At 40.7% G+C, this 26,653-nt stretch overlaps 1 protein-coding gene across 1 annotated transcript; it reads left to right on the top strand.

The window, feature by feature from the left end:
* Positions 1-26,295, top strand: GPT2 (glutamic--pyruvic transaminase 2). Its single transcript, XM_071440329.1, has 11 exons — positions 1-740; positions 10,746-10,835; positions 12,310-12,418; positions 16,006-16,139; positions 18,062-18,305; positions 19,042-19,121; positions 19,679-19,815; positions 20,515-20,689; positions 21,123-21,278; positions 22,270-22,382; positions 23,606-26,295. The coding sequence occupies exons 1-11, from the start codon at positions 414-416 to the stop codon at positions 23,694-23,696; spliced, it is 1,656 nt and encodes a 551-aa protein (XP_071296430.1). The 5' UTR covers positions 1-413; the 3' UTR covers positions 23,697-26,295.
* The last annotated feature ends 358 nt before the right edge of the window (positions 26,296-26,653 follow it).

A 26,653-nucleotide genomic window follows, 5' to 3' on the forward strand; every position in this document is an offset into this window, starting at 1 on the left:
GGCAGGCAGCGCGTCCGCAGCCCGGCTGGTGCAATCACACCTTAGCACGCCCCGGGGCCGGGGCCAGCGCCGGCTGGGAAAAGGATGGGTTTGCCCGGGACTCTTCCAGAGCACTAGCGCGGGCACTTCTGTCGGGGCGGGGGGCTGCAGCGCTATTCGGATGCAATGGTTGTTTCTATTTCTAATTCTGCTCCTGTGGTGGCATCGCAACGCTGCAAGATCAGTTGTATCCATTGCAGCTAAGTTTGCGGGATCTGGACATGAGAGGATCGAGCGTGTACGTGTAACTGTGCCAGCTCTTCGGCATTTCTCCTGCTCGCGTGCATCTGGCTAGCGCCCGGTTCCGACTACAAAACACACCGATCCCCAGCACTCGTATCCTTCATCTGGCTTTGGGAGCTACCCGAACGACCATGCATCGGTTTGTCTTGGTTGCCAGGCAAGCTGCGGCGCGGCTGTGCGGCCGCGGGCCGGGGGGCTGCCGGGGCGGAAGGACGGACATGGCTCTGCGCTGCGCCGCTTCGCTGGCGGCCGGGCGGCAGCCGCGGGGTCCCCGGCGGGAGGGGACGATGCGCTGGAGCAGCGCTGCCAAGGCCTCCGCCGTGAAGATCAACGAGAAGGCGAGCAGGGAGAAGATCCTGACGCTGGAGTCCATGAACCCGCAAGTGAAGGCGGTGGAATACGCGGTGCGCGGCCCCATCGTTCTGAAAGCCGGGGAGATCGAGAAGGAGCTGCGGAAGGTGAGGCAGGGGCGGCGGGGCGGGGCAGGACAGGGCAGGGCGCGCTCCTGCAGCCGCACCGGCTCTGCCCCGGGCGCTCCTCCGCCGCCGCTCCCGGCTGGGGATGTGGCGGGGCTCGGCGGGGACGTGACACCCCGCGGGGCTGAGACGTGACCCTGTGGAAGGCTCGGGAAAGCGGGAGGCACCGCGAGTGCCGCTGCAGGGCTTCCTACCGAGTTAAAAACTCCCGGAGCACAGCAGCGTTTTCCCCATCCCTCTGCTGCCCCGAGCCGTGGCCGGACGCGCTGTGCCCGGCCCCGCTCCGCTGCGGCACCCCCGGCCCCGCGCCCCTTCCCACGGGAGGCGGCAGAGGCACGAAACAAAGGAACCCTCCGGCCGGCTACTGTTTATCCTGTGTCACTGCCTGCCTGAGGCAGATACGGGACACCCCCATAAAGCAGTGTTTACATTTCTCCGGCCACTTTGACCCTTTGCTGCAATCCCGTGTCCTTTGCGTTATACAAGGGGGTGAGTGACCGGCTTTCATCATACTGATAGAGCGTTTGAGTCCTTCGTGAGGATTTCAGAGATCCTGCCCTGGCCGGGGCAGGAGGCACCTGGCTCCTGACAGGTGAGCTGGCCCGGCTCTCCAGGCACTGCTCCGCAGCCTCACCCGGCTCTGCTCTGGATCATCCGAGGAGATCACCGAGAATGCTCCTTTTTTTTAGTTGCAGAAGTTGAGGTGCCCGGGGACAAACCTTCAGAGCACAAACACTCAGTAACGCTGCCCAAAGTTGTAGGTGGTTGGTTCTCTTTGGCAGATCAGATAATAAAGCAGTTCCTAAGGGTTTGGGCCAGTATGTGCTAAATAAAGCATCCAAATCAGTCAGTGCTTCTATTTTGCTCTTCATATTTCTTTCTTATTCCTCGAGTATTGAAACAAAAGATAATAAAAAACCCTTAGCAATACAGACATGGCTTTTTGCCTCTGCTGTTCAAACCACAGCTTCCCCTCTCATCACAAGGACACATTTTTGTTTTGATGAAGCATTTGGCAGAGTAGTTTTTCTATCATTTTAGATATTATTCCATGCTGTCACTGCTTTAGAGTCTTTCTAATGCCTTATTACAGGTACTGCAAGACCATTTTCATTAGTTCATGTAAAGTGCTTTGAACAAAAACGTGCTACAGCAATTCTAACCATGAGAGTAAACTGGTGATTCTCTAGTGTTACTTTTTCCCCCTTGTTTTAGAAGGTGAAGCATTGTTTTCAGTTCACTGTAGTATATGCATCAACTATTTATGTCTAACTCAATATTTATTACAAATAGCTTCTTTTTTTTTTGAATTTCACTTTAAGACTTCGGAGTGGTAATGAAGAATTAATTTTGGAACATCTGTTTTGATTTTTGCCTCAAAACTTGTTTATAAAGGTGTCATTGTGTTTATGTAACTAGGTTCCCTAGTGGATGCATTTTCCAGAGTATAAAATCTTCCAGTGTTCTCCCTGAGTATGTTTGTTTTCAAGTTAACATCACTGAGCAGGAGATATTACTTGACAAAACAAATATAAAAGGCCCTTCACAAACTCCTCCCAGCTCCCCTGCTTACTCCAGTTACCAGCTGAATCACTGGCAGAAAGAATAATCTACTGTGCACTTTTGAAAAAATATAACAGCAAATCATTGGCATTCGCTTTATTAAAAGATTTTTATGTCAGTTTAGTGTTGTGCTTAGTTATGTGGCATTTTCCATTTATTTTTTTTTTCCTGGAACCAGTCTCATGAAATAATGTTTGCCATTGATAATGGCTACCAGCATTCCTGGAGGTGACTATGCTTTAACACAAGTAAGGCAAACAAACCTCCCAGCTGGCAGGGAAGGAGGACAGAATTACTGCAAAAGTTGAGACAGTGTATCTGCAGAGAACACTAATCAACTTCAATAGAAATCCTTTACTTGCTTCCATACTTCTCAAGTTACTCATTCCTCTTTTCTGAGAAAAATACTGTTAATTCATTCTCTTGTTTAATCAAGCTGTCTGCTAAAGCATACAGTGTTGAGTAATGCCTAGGTTCCTTATAAGTAAAGTATTATAGGTTATCTAATTGTCTATTTTTTTTGTGTGTGTGTGTCTGAAATTTAATTCTGTGTGCTCACACATCAATAGCATGTCTTGGTTTCCTTTTTATTAAGTTGTACAGCTTTTTCCAGCCCTCTCAATCTTAGCTCACAGGGTTAGGCCAAGCACTGCCAGCAGAATTAACACTGATGGATAAAGGGAAGAGGCTGAAGGGGTTGCCACTTCAGGAAAGAGGAAGGAGATTTCCTACAGCATCTCTAGATCCATGGCCACTCTTCACTAACAGCAAGAATTGCCCCATAACACTCTTCTACATCTGATGGGGAGGGAGCTTTGCACAGGCAGGAGAGCACAGGCTCCCTGGTATGAGGTGGAAACACTGCAGTGGGTGGGGGTAACAAGAACAGGCAGGGGTGAAGCAATGGCAGTAAATCTTTTATCTTCTTTTGCCCAGATGCCTTTAGGTAATTTGTTTCTGAACTAAAAGCACCCTAAATGCAGCAGCCATTGTATATAATCAGATGTGATAGAGGCTCTCCCTGTTTAAACTTGGTTGCATTTGGTTACTCTTCATACTTGTTAATACTCATAGAGCTGTTATGGAGACTATAAAACATCTACTTGAAGCTGTTTGCACAGTGTAAGCTTTCATCTTCCTTGAGGTTTGTTCTGCTGTCTCAGACCCAAAGAGCAGCTCCTCTGTTATTCTCTCTGGCACTTGCTGCTTTTCTATATTAACTGCAAATGATCACAACAGGAGCTGTAACTCCACAGTGCACACAGAAATAAGGACTGAAACGTTACTCAAGAAGTCTCTGACTAGAAAATTGAAGGGATATTCCTTAAAAGAACAAATAAAAGTGAGGCATTAGTTTTAGCCTGGATCTAAGCCAATGTAAGTGACTAGTAAAATACTCAATTAAAGCAGATTAAGATTGATTGCCCAATACAGGTGGGGCGTGCTGTACCTGGATTTCACAAGTTTTGTTGGCTTGTGTCCTGTATTCATCTAGGTGGAAAATCAGGGGTTTGAGCTACATTAAATCTTTCAAGAGGGAAATCTTCATGCAAAATCAGTGATTGGATTACTTTCCTGAGCCTTTTTTTTCATAATTTTGAAACTGTGTCATGCTTTGAAAGTGAAAACCCTTTTTCTCTTCCTTTTTGCTATTGGTAGAAATCAGCTGATTCTGACTTACTAAGATGACAGAAAGAACTAATTCCAAACATTTTCCTTGGTGTTTCTGGCAACTTTTTAAAGCTAGGGCACAGGCATATTTTAATAAAGGATTACACTCTAAATAGAACTCTATCAAATAAGACCTTTTTTCTACCCCCTTTGTATAGACTTTCTAACAAATGGCCACTGTATCAAGTATTGACTTTAATTACATTTCAGACTAGAAATTTGCTCCTGAGTACAAATCAATGCAAGAATAAAGCAAGGTCTGAGAAGAGGCCTTCTCTTTACCTAATCAGTAATGACAAACTAACTTATCTTTACCCAGGTAGGACACATACCTGATTTGTTGCTTTGTATTCATGCTAATTTTAACTGACCTTGTTGTGGAAAATCCCTTCATATCTGTTATTCTGACATTTCACTTATACACTCCTTTTCTCCCCAGTTCCTGATTGGGTTTTATATAATGTCAAGTTCTGTGTTAGGTTAAGCTGCCTTACATCTCCTGGCAAAGCCTGTGCAAATCAAACAGCATTGCAGGATCCACAGGTCAGCTCAGGTGACGTTGGAAGCAGGGCCTGGCCCAGTGTAAGGCACACAAGGTCCTTGCAAACTTTCAAGCTGCTGTAAGAGAACTGTAGGGTGGAAAGGGGGAGAGGGATGGTGTGCAGGGATACATTGGTACATGTAGGGAGTTCCTTCAGATAGCACAGGTGGGTAACACATCCCAACCCTGGGCCTGGAGCCATGGGCCTTCACTGGCATTATACAGTTTCTATACACTGAAGGCCCTATTTTTCTGTTACCTTTACAGCAAAAGGGTTGTACATTCATCTCCTGTGCCCACGCTTTTCATTTGCATAGCTATTGCAAATAGGTTCCTCTTTCAAGTTTATTCAAGCCACTTGTTCACTCCCTACATTGCTATTTAGACAATAAAACTACCAAAATCCTTCTACTTAGGTAACTGAAATCTCAGGCAGCTTCTGCTAAAGTATTTTGATTAAAATACTGTAGAGTTTTTTTTTTTTCCCTCACTAATTCATCAGACTTTAAAATTGAATAGAAAAAATCTGACTTAGAATCCAGCCTTAATTGTAAATGTGAGTTGACTGTGTTCCTGGGAGTTTTGGAAAGATAAAACACAATTTAGACAATGACATGCAGAAATATAATTTAACATGCCAAGAAAAAGAGACAAGATTGACTGGTACACCCAGTAATGAAAGATGCTAAGCTTAAATTACCATCCTGTAATTTTCTGCTTTGAATACGTGACTGTGTGCACACGAAGGAAGTATCTTCCAGGCAAGAGCATCTGACCTCATTAAGACAGAACTGTTGTTCCTCAGTTGTCTGTACATGTTGCATACATAAGTGAATCTGTAGTAAAACCCGTGGTTTTTAAGATGCCAAAAACTACTGCAGATGAAGGTGAAAGAAAACTGGTTTCAAGAGCACAATTATCAAAATCATATTTTCAGATGCTCACAACCCACAGAATCCAGTTTTTGATATTTTCTGGTTGAATACATTGGCAAAATTTATTCTAAAATAGACCTTTTCCAGTAGCTCTCCAAGTTAAGTGGGTCTTAATGTCTAATCACTTTCTAATGAGCATTATTTTAATTCTATCATTTAATTCTGTTATGAAATCTAGTGGTTTATCTATATAGGCAAAAATTCTGACTGCAAACCCACTTTGATCAATGTGTCAGGAAAAAGTAACCTGAGGACAAGTCCTGTTGTGTAATCTCTGAATCAGATCTGCCAATTAATGGTCAGTCCCACTGATTTTCTCATGTGATATGAGGGGCATGCAAGTCATCACTGCCATTTTAAGTCAAAATCCAGATTTTGCCTTCTCCTTCCTCCCCAAAACAGCTCATGTCAGCTTGAATTGCACAAGCATAATACAAACTCAAAGCCTTACTCCATGGTAAGCAGGTCAGGTTTATTTTTCTGCTGTGAGCTGTTTTAATAAAAAGATTGGAATGCTAATTCAGGTCTTCAGGTCCCTATTAGTTAAGGGCCTCTGGGCAGTGCTTTCTTGGCCTCTTGAGAGGAGGAGAGAAAAAAGCAAGCAAGTAACTTGGCTACTACAGTGTAGATCTCAGCCATGCTGAAATGTTTGGGTTTGCCAGCTCTGATTGTAGAGCTTGTTTGTGCAAGTCACAGCAAAAGCAGTCTCAAGGAAATAGTGCAGTGGTTCATAGTGTGATGTTGTTGCCTGATACCCATCAAGAGGAGGCACAAAGCCATGGCAATGAAAATTAAACAATTGGGAGCAGCCAGGAGCAGGCAAATTCTGAAATTCAGAAATAGCTGTAATACCACAGTTCTCTTCTGGGATTAAAAGCAGCTCACATTTTCATGGCCTCCTCAAGGGAACTCTTTTCAATTCTTTCCTATTGCCATTTCCAAATCCACACATGCTCTCCCCTGAGTGATGGCTTTCCTTTGAAATTTGCTGAGGATTTAACAAAGACAGTGTCAGGTCAGTTTGGGCCATTCTTTACTCTTTCTGGGCACGGTGGTATTCTGCAGTTTGCCAGCACTGTCAGGTGGCACCTTTGTAAAGGGAACCTCCAGGTACACTAAAACTCCTAAGAGACAAAGCAACTCCTGGCAGGGCATTGCCCTCATGGTAGTTCTTTGGGGTGCTGTATGTTCTGGCATCACATTGCTTCTTTGATCAAGTAATTCTCCCAACACTTCTTCCATCATGACTCTCCTTGAGAGACAGCTCATCATTTCATACTGTTCTCCTTTCCTGATGGGTTTCCTGAGGCTCTGGGGATGTCTAGGCGAAGAGGAAACTTCCCCAAACCTGGTTAACTGCAAAAAGATTTCTATTGACTTTGTGCTAATGAATTCTAGTTCATGTATAAAAATCCCTTCTCCCAACTTTGTGTGATATTTAGTTGTTAGAATAATTATGTCTGGCTTGCTTCAGGTTTCATCAAGTTTCTTAAAAGATGCATTTCCTCTAAAAAAAGCAGAGAGACAGAAGTAACAGTTGAAGGAAGTCATTTCCAAAGAGCATATTCCAAATCCTGGAAGATTCTTTTATTCCATTAAAATCCTTTCATTGTCCAGAAGATGGCTACTAAAAGACAATACATGTTTTTATATTTTCTCTTTTACATGTGGAGATGAAAGATGGCTTCTACAGCTTTAAAAAAGGGCTACTGCCATGGATCTGTTTGCTGCCCCTGTCAGAGGAGTGGCAGGAGCCTGGCCTTGTTCCGAGCTGAAGCTGAATCACGTTGTGAGCACAGTGTGAGGTGCTGCCAAAGGCAGGAGCTGGAGCAGAGCTTGTTTTGTAGGGCTGGGCATTTCTTTTCCTCCTTGATGTGGTTTCTACCCTCTTCACAAGGCAGGAGAATCAGTCTGGAACCTACTGCTCACGAGTTTGTTATTAGAGCTCCTGTTATGCAAGCTTCCCTTTTGCAGAGCCTTGCCTGTTTCAGTGCAGCCAGGCTGCCTGTGGAGCACACCTTGGCTCACCCAGACTGAGGCCATGGCAGTCCAGATGTGCTGGGGCATCCCTAGAGGAGAGCAAAACAACTCCAGTGGCCCAGTTCCTGCTCCCCCTGGGTGCTCCTTGGCTTGCAGGGACATAACTTGTCTCAGCTCAGGTGTCTTGCTGACATGGTTAAAGACTGCTCAGCCTTCTGCAGTGAAATAAATCCATGATCTGTTGCAGCCCTTTTCCTGCTGCTCTACAGTTTGATACTGAGATTATCAACATCCCATTCACATTTTCTCCTTTCATACAGATCTTTCTGCAGACCTTCCAAAAAGTATTTGGCATAACTCTCCCCTTGAATACCCACACCCATCACCACAGGAGAACCCTTGACACAAGCAGCTGGTGACTGATGCTGCTTTCTGAAGGGTGTGAGCAGAATTCTGCCTTGAGCCCATCTGCACAGTCTCAGGCACTGTCTAGACTGCCCTTGCTGCTGGCTTCTGATAGCCCTGCTTTGGGACTTTGACCCATTAACATTTAGCACTTGTTCTTGCCTGTTGTTGTTTTCTGTTCCTTCTTTTTGAAATGGTAAGATGGGACTTTTTGTTTTAAAGAACTAAGATTTTTTTTTTTAAGAACTTGTTTAGAACTTTTTGTTCTAAACTAAATCTGAGCAACTTCTGATACTCCTTTTTTTTTCATAGAGAGACTGGGAATCAAGTAATAGAAAAATACTAAGTGGCCATAGCAATTTTTGTATAGATTTCACTAGGAGAGGATATAGCAAGTCTCCTGAAGACAATTCTAAAGCTGGTATTAACTCATTGCCAGGGAAGGAAAAAACTCCAGTTATTTAAAAGCATTTCTCTTTTGAAAGACAAAAAAGACAACAGTTCTTGTAGCTGAGACCAAGAATTACAAATTAGTGTAGAGAACCACGGGCATTTTAGCCCAGGTGGGAACTGTGTGTACCACACAGAAAATGCAGCATTCCTTCCCTAACCAGGTTTGATGGTGAGAGAACTATTGTGGATGGTTTGCTATTTGTTCCAGATCCATCATGTGAGAAGCAAAGGGAGTGTGGGGTTTGTGCAGTAGGTGATGATCCTGTACTTGCAGTGATGGCAAGAACACTGAGTTTGGCCCTAGTAAAGATATAAATGGCATCAGTGCTAATAAGCTCCAACATTATGTATGATAAATGTGACACAGGCACCAAAAAGGTCTGTTACCTTTGTTTTAAAGGCTGTACCACTATAAAAATTCCAAAAGTACATTATGAAATGCCAGGTACCTTTCAGCATTTCACTAACCAAAGAAGCAGCTTTTTTTAAATTGCAGAGCACAATAGTATTTGTGAGCAAAAAATATAATTAGTCTAATGTAAGGTATTTCTATTATTAGGGAGTTGGTTTGTTTTGGTTTTAATCTAATAAATCAGAGTATTTCTATTTCATGTTGCTATTTTCCCAGACTGCCTAACTTTAGGCAAAGAAACTATCAGCCATATTCCTTAACAGATTTGTATTACTTTGCAAATCTAGTGAAATGGATTCAATTTGCTGTAAGGACAAAATGCAACCAAAATACATGGGAATTTTTCTTCATTTCAAGCAAATTGAATTTGTTCTTCTTCTACATACACCTTTCTCTTCCTACTTATTTGTGATTAGAATGAAACTGTGTTGTGCTGTTAGTGGACCCCAGATAGCTTGAAGAGCACGCATTTTTAGCTGTTTACATTACTCATAAATTACTAAACTTCAGCCTCAGATAAGTGTAATGTCTATCTGACATCCCTATTTCTAATTTTTTATTTAGAGCTGAAATGCACCTCTTAATTTGGGTGCTCACTTAGATCAACAAGCATAAAAGCAAATTACTTGATGGACTCAGTGTGTCACTTTCAATTATTTTAAGTGAACTTTTTTTTTTTTCAATTGCTGCTAAATGTAAGGCCATATAAAATTGACCCTTTTCAATCAGGATCACGTAAGCCCAGTTGTCTGGTCCTAATGCCATTTCTAACTACATATTGAATTTTAAAAGAAAACCCCCAAAGGCTCTCAGATATACAATGGCCTGGATCCATCCAGTGGGGTACTGGGGATTGTGCAGCCTTGAACCTCCAAATCTTGGCATACCTGGGAATCTCTGTCCCTGGGGACTACCTGTATTATTGTTATTTCCACATCTGGCTTCTGGGCTGCCATTGAAGTCCAACTCCATAGTCCATGGTGGAAAAGCAGAAATTAGTTCAGGCTTGCCAGCTACATATTTTATATCCAAATCCAGTAATTGGCTGTAAGTACATGGACCAGGAAGAGGCTGTGTGAGTCCATACCCAGAGTAAGTTGTTATAGGTCATTTTCTACAGAAAACTAATCAGTCTGATTTTGCAGTTCCTTAGTCCATGTGACAATTCTGTCACTGTTAGGATGCCTCCCTACTACCTCTGAAATATACATCAGAACAACTCTAAATTTATTATTGCCTCTCTCACTTATTTTTCTTGTAATGTTGGCCTTTACTTTCAGTTAATATTTTTTATTTAAACCACTGGTGGTTTTTTGAATCAGTAGTGCCTTGCCTTTTTCATGCCCTTATTTTATTTTGCTTTTTAAAGAGCTGTGATTGCTAATCAACATTCATTAATTTCTTTCCCTGTGTTCTCATGATGTATTCAGTTTCTCACAGGAAAAATGGCTGTCTGTTCAGATTTTGGAGACTAGGAAGCTTTTAAATATTCATGGTGATTATTTAGCACTTCTGTTTATCATAAAGAGCCTCACTAGGATATATTTTGTGAACCATCTCTACATGGAAAAGTGCGGTCATCATACAAGGAATACTTAATCTAAGTATAAAATAAATAAGCACTTTTTTGTTTTTACTCTCAAAGAACTAAAGGTCTTGAGGTTTCTTTTATCGGTCAAGTCTTTTTAGCTTCTTGACTGATCCATCCCTCCCTTAGGTGTCTCAAAGAAATTGCTCTAATACTGACAACTCAAAATGCCTTTTTTTCATCTTTTCTAATTCAATATGTGGTTTCCAGCCAAGTCAGTCTCTTACTTGCAGCTAGCAGAAAAATAAAAGCCAGCCTTTAAAAATGTGTCACAGTCAACAAAATTTCTGTAAACCATTTAAGATTTCCTGGCAGTGTTGTATAAGAAATGCATTAAGCTTTACATTAAACACTGTAGCTGTTACAGCCACATGACAGATACTAAAAAAAAATCTTCTACTACAGCCCTAACAAAACATTCTGAATGATCCCTTTCTAGGGAATCAAAAAACCCTTTACTGAAGTGATTAAAGCCAACATTGGAGATGCACATGCAATGGGACAGAGACCAATCACCTTCCTCCGTCAGGTAAGGCCACTAAAATATTATTATTCATTTTTTATTAGAATGCCTTAAAGCTGTCTGATATAGGTATTAGTATAATTGATTCTCTAGATGCAATTAAACTTAAAATAGTTCTTTTGTAAAGAATTTAAAATGTTCATTTCTGAGCCAAAGTCCTATTGTTTGCTGCTTATCCTCTTTTAACACAGTAGCTTTCCTTAGTTCCCATATCATTCCCCACCCACATTTTTTCCTGCCACTTCTGTGTTATCAGTCAGCACATTCATTATCAACAATGCTCTTCAGGAAAGGAAGGGGTTCTCTTTAAAGAAAAAAACAAAAGCCTTTCTTCATCTGAGAGAATACTTTGAAATCTGCATGTAGCTGGGTTAAAATACTTGTACTGTGTCTCATTTTGCACATTTTACCTCTGGGCAAGCTAATTGGTAGGTTAACTTTTAGGAAAGATTACAACAGAATTCATATTTGTATATTATTCCTAAAACACAAATAAGGTTAAAATGAGTATTATCTTACTTACTGAGCATCCCTCACACCCTCATGTAAATTCCTCTGTCTATAATAATGTGAATTCAGAGAGTTCCAGGACAAACTGAAGCTTTATCAAGCTGAGGGTCCAGATGATGAGATTATAAAATCAAGCTATGCAGCAAACTAGGGAGACCTGAGCTTCTTATAAATTATCCAAATGTATTACAGGTTATTCCAATGTTATTAAATAAAATGGGAAATCCTTTCTTCCCATGACTGTGTGCACACATGGATTAATTCATTGCCATTGTCCCACAAGATGACAACAGTCTGTCCACATTACACCATTTAAGCATAAAAATGAGAGAGACTGGAATAAATTAAGCTGATCTCAAGAGAGACCTCTCAATTCTTTGTGTCTTACATTCCTTCATTTATTTAATTCTGCTGGGTTGTGTTTCTACTTTTACTATGTTCTATATCACCACTTATTTTTTTAATTAAATATTTCCCATGAATTCAAACCAGTAGGAACTAGAAGTTTTTTTGGGGAAAGATTATTAGAACATGCCACTAGGACTTCAAAATGTGATTGTTTTTCTCAGTTCTGCTCCATATTTAAAATCTTGATTTCTTGCCAATAAAAGTGGGCTAGTAATACACAAGGCATGGAGGATAGAGCTGCTTAGAGATAACATAGGAATAGTTAACTGTGCTTTACTGTGTTTGCACTATGCTTAGCTTACCTGGAATCTTCACTGTCTGTAATAAAAATAGTTAATAATTCTAGAACTGTTTTTACCAGCTTAACTTGGAACCTGATAAGATATTTTCTCTTCTGTGAGAACAACCCTTAAAAAAAACCAACTGCAAACTCTTCATCAATAACCTTTGTTTTAAATTAGCCAGTATTTGTGATCTTCATTTCCAAGGAAAGTTAACATAAAGTTAACAAGTTAAAATACCTAATGAAAAGTGGCCAATTGACATGTTCTTGGCACTGCAGGTGGTGGCCCTGTGTACATACCCAAACCTGCTGGACAGCCCGAGCTTTCCCGAAGACGCCAAAAAGCGCGCCAGGCGGATCTTGCAGGGCTGTGGAGGAAACAGCTTAGGTAAGGCTCTGCTCTGGTGTTAGGAAAACACAGCTGGTTCAATATCTGCAGCTGTTCTGGTGTTAGAAAACCACAGCTGGTTCAATATCTGCAGCTGGTGGGGGCAGGTTTGCAGTGTGACCTGCAGATGGTGACCAATGGGGCGGATTTTTGGTGGGACTTGTCCCAGAGCAGAGGGTGAGGGTTATGCTTCTATGGAGCCCTTGCCACAATAACCTCTAGGCATAGCTCTGAATGGAATGCTGAGGAGTTTCTGTACCAGGAAAGAGGCTCTGTTCTGTTGGTATGACATCTCTTAATCCAGGGCTCTGTGTCTCCTACTTAGACTAGGTGGAGGGTTTTACAGTTTTACCTTCTCCAGTTGTTTCTCTGCCAAGGAGCCCACTGTCCCTATAATGCTGGTGTCAACAAACAATATATGTCCATCTCAGCTGATCCAGTGCACACTCCTGGATCTGCATTTTGAACCATCAGTTCAAGTATGGTTTCTGGGCTATCAGAAACTCAGGTACCAAGGTGATAAGGAAAGCTACACTGCTGAGAGTCTTTTACCTTGCTGAGATAGTTTTAACTGAAGGTGTCAAAGCTCTATTTCTCCAAGGTAAAATAACTCTTGAAAGAACTACAGAGCTCTGTTCTTCAGCTACTCTTCCTACAAGAGTGCACATGTCATATCCACAGAAGCACAAACTTTGCATATTCATTAGAAAGGAAATGGAAGAGGCAATTTCTTTCTCATCTAGTGACTGTGCTGCCTACCTGTACCTGGCAAATGCCATGAGAATTTCTACTCTGCAAATCCTGTTACAGCTGCTGGGTGCAGCAAAGAATCTGGCACACTTACCTTCTTTCAAGTAGGCAAACAGTGACATTTCAGAGAACTTATTACAGTAATTGGCATATTTCTTAATCTTTGTAATTGCAGTGCCTATTTGCACTGGTATATTTTGAGAGTGGGTGCTATGAAACTTAATAAAATAAACAAAACATAATAAAATAAACAAAACATAAACAGTGATTGCATTAGCAGCATTTCAAGCTTGACAACACAGCCTAATACAGAATGTGTTTTATCTTCACCTTCGTTGTATTGGTTTGTCCTTTAATGTAGACCATTAAAAACACATTATCAAAACTGACAAGTTCCTCTAGCTCAATGGATCCCTTTCCTGTCTTACTTTGGAATAATAAATTCACACGGTACTGTTGGCACATAGGAGTTGCTGGGGATATATTTGAATTTTGACTCAGTCTTTCTTTGTAAAGATTGTCTAATTTAGGGATGTGGAAGGAGTTCTCAGAATGAGCAGTCTTGGCCCCTTGGTGCTCCTTTCCCCTTAAGGTCATGGTGGCATGGGACACCATAACCCCATGTTATAAAGAATTCAGTCTTGCATAATATTTCAGAAATGTGTTCCTTTTTTTCAGAAGATCACACATTTCCCATAATTTCTGTTAGCTCAGTAGATTCTGAGGAAGTAGGCCTGAAACAATTGCAGTATTCAAGTAAGATGATAATTCTGAATATACACTGTTCATTTCAGTGGCTAAATTCGGATTCTGGTGTCTAAATGTTTTTTAATTTTGAAATAATTTATGCCAAGAACAACTGTACCTCTAAATTCCTGACAACTAAAACCACTGTAGACTTTACTGATGTGATGTACTGGTTTCTGCCCCCTGTCCACCCTCCCTGGCTCCAGTAAGGTGTGCCAGCCCCTCCTCTTGGCCTCTGGAGCTCATCAGCCTCTGTTCAGCCTCCCAAAACACACAGCCAGAGGCACTGGGACGTGCAGCTGAGTGGAAGTCACCCCTATCACTTTGTTGGTAGTCTGACAACTTCCTGCTGTTCTCTTCATGGCTGAGAAGGAGAAAGTGCTTTCTTGTGAGAATGCAAAGATGAAAAACTGGCCCCACTGTGTTGTGTTCAAAACCTTATTTTTCAACAAATTAGTCAATGCAACACAAAGGTGGAATCACTACATAGGGTCAAAGTCATTTGAAGTGTTGCACTCATATCTACACCAGCCTATTTAAAGGTATTAATTGTAAAGTTAATATGAGTATGAAATTTCCTCTGGAGGTGAACTAGAATGCCCTCACTTCCAATGAAGATCCATTTGGCAAAACCCTACTCATGGTTTTGAGTCTTGCTACTCCCAGGTCATGTATGAAGGCTCAGATATGTCCTCATCTGAGGACTCATCTTGTGTCCAAAACTGGGCAATTTCTCTTGTGTCCAGACTCTCTGGTATTCTACTGACACCACTTACTTTGCATGTAGGATAACTGGAATATCTTTCCAGGCATTTGAGACTTGCATCCCACAGTGCAAACACGGGTTCTAGTCAAAGCCATCAACTGAGTACAAACCAGTGTAGCAGTACAGTGCAATTAAATGTTCTGTATGTCCTCAGAGTGGCAGGACTCAAGGACTCAGCACCCAATGGAACACAAGACAGAGGAACAGCTTATGTTTGTTCTCCTCCTTTAACAGCGTCCTCCTGGCTGTGGTCAAACACCCATGTATATTGGTCATGTATATTGGTCAAACACCAATATAACTTCCAGTCCTGTAAAAGTAAATGTTTGGGACATCAGGGAGTGTTGTGCCCTGAATCACCATTTTATCCCATGCAATTGTGCAGTGCTTGCAAAAGTTCTTTGTCTTTTTAAATCATGCTTTCACAGAAGTCCTACCAGGCAGACTACTAGCAGATAACAGAGTGATAAGAGTTAAGTCAGGCATAATTATTCCACTCCACCCAACAAGCAAAGACGATTCTGCAGCTTCCTGACAGTGTTCTAAAATAGATGTACACTTGTCACTTCTTTGTCCATCAGTCTTAGGCTTCATAGCTTGGATTCATTCCTCACCTTGACCTAGGCTTATTTTCACTCTTTGTTTGTTGCACATTCTTGGCAGTGATGCACACAGGCATCTAACATCTCCTTTTATTTATGATTATTAGTTGTGCTCTGTAAACTGCACATAAGATTGGGGAGATTCTAGACATTTCTGGTGAAAAGTGGTTGTGGGAGATGCTGTGGGGGAAGGAGAGAAGCAGTTTAGGATTTTTTTGGTTTCAGACTGTGGGAAATAATATGTTATTTTCATGTTGCAAATAAAACCCTTATATTTATCATGGATTAAAAGAAATTACTTTCCTTTCTATTGCACATGGTGCCTCTTTTCCTTGTTCCCATTGCTTACATAGAAGTTTGTTTACATCCAGGAGTGCTTCCAACATAAAGAAAGCAACTGAAAGATAGCAAGAATGGGATTGTTGTCCCAGTTTGCAAAGTAGGCTTGAAATCACGCTTTTTACCAATCCAGTATGTTATTTTTGTATTTTAGTGATGCTTATTGTATTTGTTTCCTTCCAAATTAATTCTTTTGCTCTATGAACAAACCAGCTCCCTTTCCTACTCCATGGAAAAAAAAGCAAACCCATCCTGGGGATCCATATAAATATGGCTCATATGCACAAACTACTCCATCCAATACCAGCTCAGGAGTTTTGCTAGTAACAGAAAATCTGTTGTACATTGCACTCAATTCTCATCTCATCCTGCATTTTTCACAGGATCCTACACTGCCAGTCAAGGTATAAATTGCATCCGTGAGGATGTGGCTTCATATATTGAGAGAAGAGATGGAGGGGTTCCTGCAGATCCAGATAACATTTACCTCACCACCGGGGCGAGCGATGGCATTTCTGTAAGTGATAAAAGAAACCTGTTCCTTCTTGGTACAAGCTGTATCTTATCAATTACCTCTGCAAATACAGATCCCTGTTGAACATCTGGTCTCACCAAGTCCTGTGAGTTTGATCTGGCAGACAAAGAAGCCACATTCAATGAATATCCAATCCTGTGAACAAACCAGTGTGAATGTCAGGAGCCAGCTAAAAGTGTGTGCAAAGTCTCTTAGAATACATTAATTGTACCTTTCTGTAGAGGTAATATGAAATGAGCTACAGGTGCCTAAATATAAATTTAGAAGATTTAGTGCATTCAGACTAAATAATGGTTGTTCTCAGTGGTTAAGACACATAAACACTGAAGATTAGAGGGTATCAGTCAGTGAAAGAGGGAAGAGGGAATGAACCTCAGAGGTGAGAACTCTCAGCTCTTCTTCCAAGTAAACTCTGCTAGTGCAGATCAATGCCAGTGAAAATCCCAAAGATTTATTTCTGTTTGTGTATTTTAGTTTGTTTGAGGAAAACTGCAGGTTTTGGGTTCAACCGAGGTTCAAAGATAAGTTTGATAAGTTACTCAGTTAAGACAGGAATACCAGTCTCTGCTCCTTTGCACAGACACAGTTGCTGGCAGTGCAGCAGCAGTTTGGCGCTTGTGAAGGCAGCCTTTGGCAGCGTGTGGGTGAAGGTGCTTTTTTAAAGGACATCTAGTGGCAGAGCTCAGAATGACAGCGGTCCGGCAGGCAGCTCCCCAGAGCTCGGCAGGCAATTGGCTTTCAGAGTTTCTGACACTGGCAGCTTGTCAGGAATGGCAGCGCAGCACAGCTGATCTGCACCATGCCGGTTTGATTGCACCACTGATGTAAAGCCAGCGCTACAACTCATTCTTTGGCCCTTCTAAAGATAAAACAACTATTGTTTCACACCTCAGGGGAGAGAGGGTGTTAAAGAGTTTTTAAATATGCATTTGGTCCTGATTATATGTTTGGATGCTTGGTATTTTTAAACTCGTGGTGGGTACAAAATTATGTTGATTATAAATCATTAGCTTAGCAGCTGAGTATGTGATGAGAGGCACAGAACAGCAGATTTTGTACTAGAATCACAAAGAAATGAAAGGATACTGCTGCTGAGAGAAAAGATATTTTTGGGTTTAGATGCCAATTACATGCTGATAAGGATGCTTGCTTTGATTGCACCTGTACTTCAGAGTTCTCCCGTGGTTATAAAGGCAAGAAGTCTCTCTGCTTCCTGGCCCTTGTGCACTGCTTTATTTAACTCACATGTAACAAGCATCCACATCACACAGACATTGGGCACAAGGAAATTGTCTGGACTGACCCTAGCATAAACATTACCTTTCTGCCTGTATCTTCTGGGCATAAGCTACATATGACTATTTCCATCCCAAGACATGCAGACTTTGGTCTGTTCTGTTACTTGAAAATGAAAACATAATTGCTCCTGATGTAAAACAGGTTTCACTGTTCCAAGGGAGATCTGCACAGGCCCCAGTTCTAATTTCTGGTTTTATTTATTGGTCTCTTGTGGTTAATGAGATAAAATGAATGGAAGGCAATAAGCAAGAACTAGCTAAAGCTTCTTTGCTTACAACAGGGCACAGCGAAAAGATAATGATCTTGATATTCCTGTTTCCAACTTGCCCTCTAGCCTTGTGCTCAGAATGTTTTTCCTAATTTTTTTAGTTGATCAGGCATGATCTTTGGAAGTTGTGACATGAGAGGATTCCATTAAGCTTAGACCATCCTCACTCAGCCAGTAACAACTTGAAATAAATAACTCTCTTTGACTATCTGCTTCTAGGACAGAAATCCACCTTAACTCTACACTTTTTTAGGAAGTTTAATAACTAATTCCAGAGAATATTATTAATTCTGGTGCATGACCTTTTTTATTTTTTAAATTCCTACTTTTTCCCCAGGCAATTTTAAAGATCCTGATCTCAGGAGGTGGCAAATCCCGAACAGGAGTGATGATTCCTATTCCCCAGTATCCCTTATACTCAGCAGCCATCTCTGAACTGGATGCTATCCAGGTGAATTACTATTTGGATGAAGAAAATTGTTGGGCTCTAAATGTGAACGAACTTCGCCGTGCCTTGAATGAAGCTAAGGCATATTGCAACCCAAAAGTCCTCTGCATCATCAACCCTGGAAATCCCACAGGTCTGTAGGAATTTTGTTTTATGAAGGGGTTTTAAGACCATTTTCTTTCCTTTTTCATTCATTTGACATTGCAAGCAAATCCTAAGTACATATCAAATATGTCGAGCTGAATTCCAGAGATCAGTGCTCTAAGTAGGACAGACTTTACTTTTAGAAACATATTTCCAGTGTCCTGGAACTCCAGAAAGGAGGGAGCAGATTCACTTCACAGGATCCTATTTGAAGCTGCTGCTTCCACTGAAGTTTTCCAGACTTGTGGAATGACTTTCAGTCACTTTTGGTCTTTAGGAAAGATCTTGCTTCTGGCATGGCCTGTAGCCTCTTGGCTTCTGAAGGGCAATGACTGTAATAACTCAGAACTAAGTGGCAAGCCTCTCTCAGAATTTAGCTTTTTGAGTAGTTGAGGTTGATTGGTGAGAAGCCAGCTCCCTCCTAACCATCATGCATGGGAGCATTTACAATTATCAGCTATACACAGAGTACTCTCAGTAAGTCCTTGATTGAGTACTGTATCTCACACTCCCTTTGCTTGAGATGGACTAAGTTACCTTGTACCATAATTCTTCCAAAAGCGCTCCTTAATTTCATGTTTAGTGAACTGAATGCTAAAGTTCAATAGCACTTTTCTGAGGAAGAGGGATATCTTCTTGAAAAGTTGGTAATCTAAGTAGGTGTGGGTGAAAAGATTTGTATGTGTACACTCCACTAATTTTCTTTTTGCTTTAAAAATCAACAGGACAGGTGCAAAACAGAAAGTGCATTGAAGATGTGATACACTTTGCATGGGAAGAAAAACTTTTTCTTCTGGCTGATGAGGTAATGAAATAATCTGTTCTCTCCAAAGCACAGCTAAGGGTACTCATATGAGGTACAATTTGTTCCAAGTGTGGTAGTGGCATTTCTTAAGTACAGGGAACAGACTCTCTGTTATCATATTAAGACATGAAGAGACATGCAAGATTCTTAATATCAAAGGATCAATATAACAGGTGGCTTGACCTGGGTTTGAACTAGAGAGAAAGTGTAGGGGACACAAGGAAGAACTTTGCTGGAACAGACATAAAAACCTACATGGTGCTCAGACCACTTCAAATGGAAGAAACAGAAGGAAAATCAATTCAAACATACAAGTAAAGGTTAAATCATCCAATGGAGCTCGCTGGTCTCCAAAGACCCAGTCTTTAAGTGTGGTGACATCAGATAAAAAGTCTCATTACAGTAACTAATACTCAACAAAGAACCTTGTGTCTTCTAACAGCTTTGAAGTTTTGAGTGTAAGGACTGTTTCTTCAGTTCAGATCTGCCTCTCTAAAAGGCCGTGTTTTATCCTTAGTTGGGGGAACAGAGCACATTAATGTCTTCTGACTGTTCAGGTTTACCAGGACAATGTGTACTCTGAAGGATGCCAGTTTCATTCTTTCAAAAAGATTCTGTATGAGATGGGACCCGAGTACTATAACAATGTTGAGCTGGCCTCTTTTCACTCCACCTCTAAGGGATACATGGGCGAGTAAGTCTGATTTAGTTTTTTTTTATTTCATCTTCCTCATTAATCTGGTGGGACAGTGCTTTCATATTACTGACCTGAAGGTAATCCACCATAATTAATCCTCTATTAATTTTAACTAAAGACTATTAAGAAAAGAAAAACAAGCACAGAGTAATGGATTAACTCAGTGGTTTTCAAAGTACCAAATATTAAGTGTATTTATTTCAGACACCTAATGCCTCAGTCCCACAAAGGTGAAATCCTACAGTCCCAATCTGGACCTGTGATAAAGGAAAATTGGCCTCCAACATTCAAGGGAACAGCTCAATAATCAAAAGGGAACAGCTGGGATATTACACATGTTTGGGTTTGTTTTTTTGGGGGAGGAGGACATGGAAGAAAAATAATTTTTTGATTAAATGTATGCTGCTACAGCCATATGCTCTTGTTCTGAAGATTAAAGATCCATGTTAATTGTTAACTTGCCTACAAGGGAAGCTGCATGTCCACTCTTATCTCTGTATGGGATACTAGGACTTAATGACATGTCATGCAGCTCCATCTTAAACCATATCAGTGTGGCAGCTGTTTCAACAAGCTGTATCTTAACCTATTGTGAGATTCTCATCAATTGTCTTTCCACTTCTGCAATCATTTGCATTGTTTTGTTGTATTTATAGACTTGAAGTTAACCAATCTCTTCTGTTCATTTTGTCACAGATGTGGCTACAGAGGAGGTTACATGGAGGTCATAAACTTGCACCCAGAAATCAAAGGACAGCTCGTTAAGCTGCTTTCTGTTCGCCTTTGCCCTCCAGTCTCAGGACAAGCAGCCATGGATATTGTGGTGAATCCTCCAGTACCTGGAGAAGAATCTTATGCACAGTTCATAAAGGTCAGCAATAACATGCTTGTTCTTTTGTGCATTTCACAAACCTATCCTAAGTACTGGGAACTCAAATTATGCACAGAGACCAAAGAGTCTTCTTTTGTTTCTCCTATCAAGTCAAATCAAAAGTTCAATTAAGATGGTCTCTAAAAAGAGCCAGGAGTGGATGCTGAGGAAGGAGACTGTAAAAAGAGAGCACACAGATAGAGACTTCTGCAGGTTATTGTCTGTCTGCAACACTGTAATTGTACCGTACTAAAGCCTTTTTGCACTGTTTTTTTAAGAGCACAACTGGAATTTAGAATATTGTTTGCTCTAACAGCTCAGCAAAGCCCTACCAGTGTTTCACTTGAGAAGGGCCTTTTGAAAGATCATCATTTCTCCTGGTGTTTTATTGCTACTTGAAATGTGTCCAACTGATCACCTTCCTTTTAAACAGGAGAAGGAATCTGTTTTGAACAATCTTGCCAAAAAAGCCAAACTAACAGAAGACATGTTTAACAAGATCCCAGGGGTTCACTGCAACCCCCTTCAAGGAGCCATGTACGCTTTCCCTCGGATCTTTATTCCTTCCAAAGCCATTGAGGAAGCAAAGGTCAGTCAGCCATTCTCACCCCAATCCATTTCAACCTCCTCTCTTCCAATGATGAACTTTGATTCCAGAGATGGAGAACAAAAGCAGTATTTCATGGGCTGTATATGATCTTCAATATAACATGACCTTTATTAGAAGAGAGGAAAAGAGAACAGATCATTTCATCCCAGTGCTAAGGCTCCCAGGCTGAGTGTCCCCAAGGATGTTGGTGTTTAAGTCACACAAGTAGCTGGCCCTGTGCAGTTCCAAATTGCTGCCCTTGCCTGGGTTAAGGGGACCAGCATGTGTGAGTGGCAGTGTGCTGCTGACCCTACAAGAGAGGCCCCATTCACCAGGAAGGGGAAAGAGGGCTGGAGCTTTCCTTACAAATTTCACCTTTTTGCCTTTGGGACAGTAACCTATGTTAATAAATGATAAGTCTTTCTGTTCCTAAGTAGAGCTCTGAAACCTAATTTGTAATACTCATTTTCATTAGCACAGCTGAGAACAAAAATAGGGCTGTTTTTCAGCTGCTTATTTGATTAGCTATCTAACCTGTACATATTTAAGAACCTCTCATAGTTATTAATCAGGGGACTTCCTTGGCAGCAGATTATTCTGGGGAAAAAAAAATAGTAATTGCCAACAGAACTGGAACACACAGTTCCCAAATTAATCTTATCAAATGTCAGTGCCTTAGATTTTTCCAAGTACAACTTTCAGACTTCTAACAAAAGTTACAAGCAAGTCAAGGGGAATAACAAAATTACCTAAACCCTTTCTTTTGAAGTGAGTTTTTGTGTAAGTTCTTCAGCCCTGTTCCTCCATGAAGTGCTGTTAGTTAATTCAGTGTGAACTGCCCCATTAGCATTTGTTCCTCATCTTCCTTAGTAAATTGAATAAGAAACTAATAATGTAACGTTAGGTTTCAGGGGGGAAAAAAAGCACTTATGAAATTCTATGTGTTAGGAATATTTAGACTTCAATAATTCTGAGGCATCCATTCCCTTAGGCTCACAAAATGGCACCTGATATGTTCTATTGCATGAAACTTCTGGAAGAGACTGGAATATGTGTTGTACCTGGAAGTGGATTTGGCCAGAGAGAAGGAACCTACCATTTCAGGTACAGTTTCTGTTTGTTTTAAAGCAAATTAGCAGTAGTAAGCAAAGTATCATCCCAGTTCTTTCTCTTCTGATTAAATGCAAGGATTTTTATATCAGTTTATGTTGTCTCAGTTTCCACTGGACAGTTTCTGTGGACTGACAGCAAGGTCAAAGACCTGGTCTGCTAGATGAGCTGTACAAGTTTTTATGGTGTTTTCACAGCTTGCTGGCATAATTTTATTGTGTTTTTACATACTGGCATTTGAAATGCCTTCTCCAGGAATCCAAACAATACTAATAGTTTAGACTTTAATTTTAAAGCTGGCTCTGGAATTACAAAAATTTCCCTGCATTCTTTTGCGGGGAGGAGGGGGTTAAGCTGTTTCCATATGGGAGAAACTGCATGAAAAATGCAGTATCCTCCCTATAAATCTGCTCCCTAAACACTCTGTATAACTTTACCAAAACAAGATGTTGAACTAAATATTCTAATACCAAAACTGTTGCTTTTGCTTCCAATAAACAGAACTTTGCTCCAGCCAAGCCACTGACAGCTAGAATTTGTCACAGAATTCAGTCTTCCTCATCCTGTGCTGTGTTGTTTCTGTGTGTGAAACCACAAAGCAGAGGGTGCCTCTAGCCTTGGCAGTTGTGCAGCACAGCCAGCTGGGTCAGATCTGGGTACACACAGCTCCAGGGAAAACCTAGAGTCCATTCCTGCACCAGTGTGGGAAAGCCATTGTGTTCTGTGGGCCTTGCAATCCTACACCCCATGGGATTTTCAGGGTGTGCAGAAGAAGGGACTAAAACCTGCAGAATGGGATGTTGCAAAGTTTTAATGCTTCTGCACTCAGGTTTAAATTAAAGAAAAAAATGTACATTTACTTGTAACTGACATTTCTTAAAGCTCTAAAAACTGGGTATAATTTGGCATAAATGCCCAACCGTGGAAACTGAGTTGCTTTTATTTCTTACTGATAATCTTCTACACCACTCAAAAGAAAATAACAGTTCTTGAATTCCTATATTCTAACCAATAGAAACAAATTGCACTAGTTTAAGAGTATAGTTCAATTAAAGTATAAATACAAAAAAAGTGATAATAACATCAAAAATATGTTAAACTTAACATGTTACTTGCTGTGCCTTGAGATTGATCAAGATCTGTGCAAAGATCACAGTTTAGTTGGTTCTGAAGATAATATGGGTTGGTTTTTTATTTCTTTAAATATTATTTTTCAGAATGACCATTCTTCCTCCAGTAGAGAAGCTGAAGATCCTACTGGAGAAAGTGAAAGACTTCCACATAAAGTTTCTTGAAAAATATGCATGAAACTACTGTGGCTTTTCCCCTTTCATCCCCTCCCCTTCAAGGCAAATGCAGACAATGAACAATGATGTGCTGAGAATGTGCTGTTTATCTAATTTAACTGAATTCCAAGTAGATAGAACCAGACTCAGATACTGCTACAACTTATTGGACTATTAAAGTTATGTCTGGTGTAGAAGACATTGTTACACCAAGTTTTTTTTAAGGGGAAGGGGAAGAATGTGAAGATAACAGTGAGAAGAGTCAGTAAATGTTTTTGTGCCTTGATTGAAAGTTACATTTGTGAACTTTTGACTCAATAGGTTGGGGAAGGGAATTGCTCATTAAAATTACTACTGTCATGTGGGTTGTTTTACAAAACAGAAATGCCAAGTTCAATTGTTTAGATAGGAAATTGTTTCCCATCTTAAAATTCTACTAAACAAAAATCAAAACTCCTACATTTTAGGTATTGCTTGGTTTAATTTTTGTTGGTTTTGTTGTTAAGTGTTCTCCTAACCTGATCAAGCATGCAGGGACAGTGTGCTTATTTAAAAAAAATCTTCAGCAGATGTGTGCAGATACCTTTGAAATTCTGCTGAAAAGAAATCCTGCCATCCCAGCACAGCTGGAATGGAATATACAGTTTTGATCAGAGGAGTGAATGTGGTGTCTGCTTGAACAATATTTTAATGAAACTGAAACATAATAAGGAATACAATAATCTTCTTCCTGTGCTATTCAACACATGATCCCAGCATAAGAGCACTGAATACTTCCTGCCATAACAATTCCACAAGTCTCCTGTTAGCCCACATCTTTTATACACATGGAACAGGGTAAGTTAGTGTCTCAAAGCAGATGTGAGTACAGTCAGTCCTTTCAAGTAGGGTAAAACACAACCCTTTCAGAACCACTCTGTCTGTGGGGAGCATTTGTTTGGAAACCACACAGCCCCTGGAGCTGGCCAAAATCCAGCTGGAACTTGCACAGCCTGACACGTTGTTACCAGGAGAAATGCTGGGCTGATTTCTAATGAAGAGGAAGGTATTTAAAGGAAAAAGTCTTACACCAAGCATAAAGAAAATGAAAGTACAGCTGACCCTTAAATCTTCCACAGTCCTACTGCTGTCTGAACGATCCTGAGTGCTTCTCAAAGCCCAGCTGAACAAGGTGGCTCTCTGGGAGTACAGCTGAGTGACTCCACTAATCTCTGCCAGCTTCCCTGCAAAACAAAGGACAGCCTCTGTTTCTCTAGAGCTGGAAGCTGGACACCTTCTGCTAGCTCTGATAAAGGGCTAAAGGAACAGAGCTTTCACTATTCAGATGTGAAGGCATTAGCATTTGTCAGGCTTAGGCTCAGCTGTTACAGAGTTTATTCATCAAGAATATCACATTCAATCCAGTCATTTATTTTAAGTTATTATTTAGAAGTAAACTCATTTTAATGTCTATTGGCACTTTGTGAGGCTTCTGTTGTAGCTGGTCCAACACCCTGTGCTGATCCAGCTTACTAAAGCCAAGGGCTAGAGAAAGAGCACCCAGATAAAGCTGTGCCAGTTTCTCATGTGAGGAAGATGGGATGCTGCCAGTTACTGTCCTTGCCACAGCAGCTCCTGTCTCTGACCCAGCATTAGCCGTGGCTGAGCTTCCCACAGCTCCTTCCTGAGGCCTGTGAGAAGAATTTATTCCTCTCAAGGGGTCACAGGTTATAGATGGAAATGGCTACACAAAGCTGCTGTGGAGGATTGGAGAAAAAATGACGTTTTTCTTCTCAGAGCAGTGCACTTCTGGGAGGAGAGCACACTGAGAGCACTTATGCTGCTACATCCATTGAAAAATACAACCTGTCAGCACCCAGCACTTGGCATCCTAATATGCACTAAGAAATAAAACAAACCCAGAGAGCAAAACCGTGGGAGGAGGTCACAACAATGATGTGAAAATAAGACAAACAGCACTTTCCTGCTCTAGGAATGTGTCCAAATCAGATCTGGCTTTGGACTCTTAATGCAGTGTAGATTGAAACTAAGATCTAACAATGGGAGTTAGAATATTTTTTATATTTTTGTAACTACAGCTTTTTCATGGGGTAGTATTTGTAATCTAATAAGTCAATAGATTTTATATTTGCCTTGCATTTGCACCTGATACTTCTGGAAAAAATGTAAAGGTTTACAAGTTTATAATGATAATTTACAGGTGTGAAAGGCTTTTTGTTTTAAATCAGGACAGTAATTCTTACACTTTTGAATCAAAATATAATGGCATAACTGAGTTTTTTCTAAACATTCTATTATGGTGCCTTTTCTGTTTCTGACATTATAAGGGATAACAATTTGTTCTTGATGCATCTCATATGGAAGGGTGGTGATTTCTATTGTCCATCCACAATATTTGTATGTATTGTGATAAGGTTAATGTGCATTTTTGTGGAACAATCCTGTAAACCTAAGACAAAAAGGCTTGTTTTCCATGTCTTTGAAATATTTCATTAATAACAGACAATTCTTCCTTTCAAATGCATGCTTCTAGGTTTGATCTTCCTCCAGGTGCTCCTTATAACAGTACTTCAGATGTATGAGACTTCCAAATAATAAAGCACATGTTAAAAAAATGGTAATACTTCTCCATTTTCTATGTCACTGGAGTAACACCAGCTGGATTGCACTATGACACATTTAATCCCATATTCAAACCAATATTTACTAATATTTAATAGCCATGTACCAGATCATTAATTTCTGCATCACTCCAGTTTATGGACTTGACATTTTTCCAACTTATTACCACAAAACTATTCCCTACAAGAGCAGAACTGTAAATAGAGATGGTCTTAGGCAAGTTCATGCTCATAATTAATTCTGTAATGCAAGGGTTTGTAACCAGGAGTCAAGCAAGCCAGACTTCTTTCTTCACAGAGAGAATCAGCCAGGCAGCTGAGGCTGATCAACTGTGTCCTGAAAGCTTTGGCGAGGTGT

This window comes from Agelaius tricolor, unplaced genomic scaffold, assembly GCF_023055355.1.
Source record: "Agelaius tricolor isolate 1412-34295 unplaced genomic scaffold, bAgeTri1.0.p SCAF_15, whole genome shotgun sequence".
Lineage (NCBI taxonomy): Eukaryota > Metazoa > Chordata > Aves > Passeriformes > Icteridae > Agelaius > Agelaius tricolor.

Excerpts from the sequence above, each read along its gene's own strand:
- GPT2 (XM_071440329.1), top strand. The coding sequence starts at position 414 with ATGCATCGGTTTGTCTTGGTTGCCAGGCAAGCTGCGGCGCGGCTGTGC. Across the intron at positions 741-10,745 it reads TCGAGAAGGAGCTGCGGAAG|GGAATCAAAAAACCCTTTAC; the intron begins GTGAGGCAGGGG and ends ATCCCTTTCTAG. Across the intron at positions 19,816-20,514 it reads TCTAAGGGATACATGGGCGA|ATGTGGCTACAGAGGAGGTT; the intron begins GTAAGTCTGATT and ends ATTTTGTCACAG.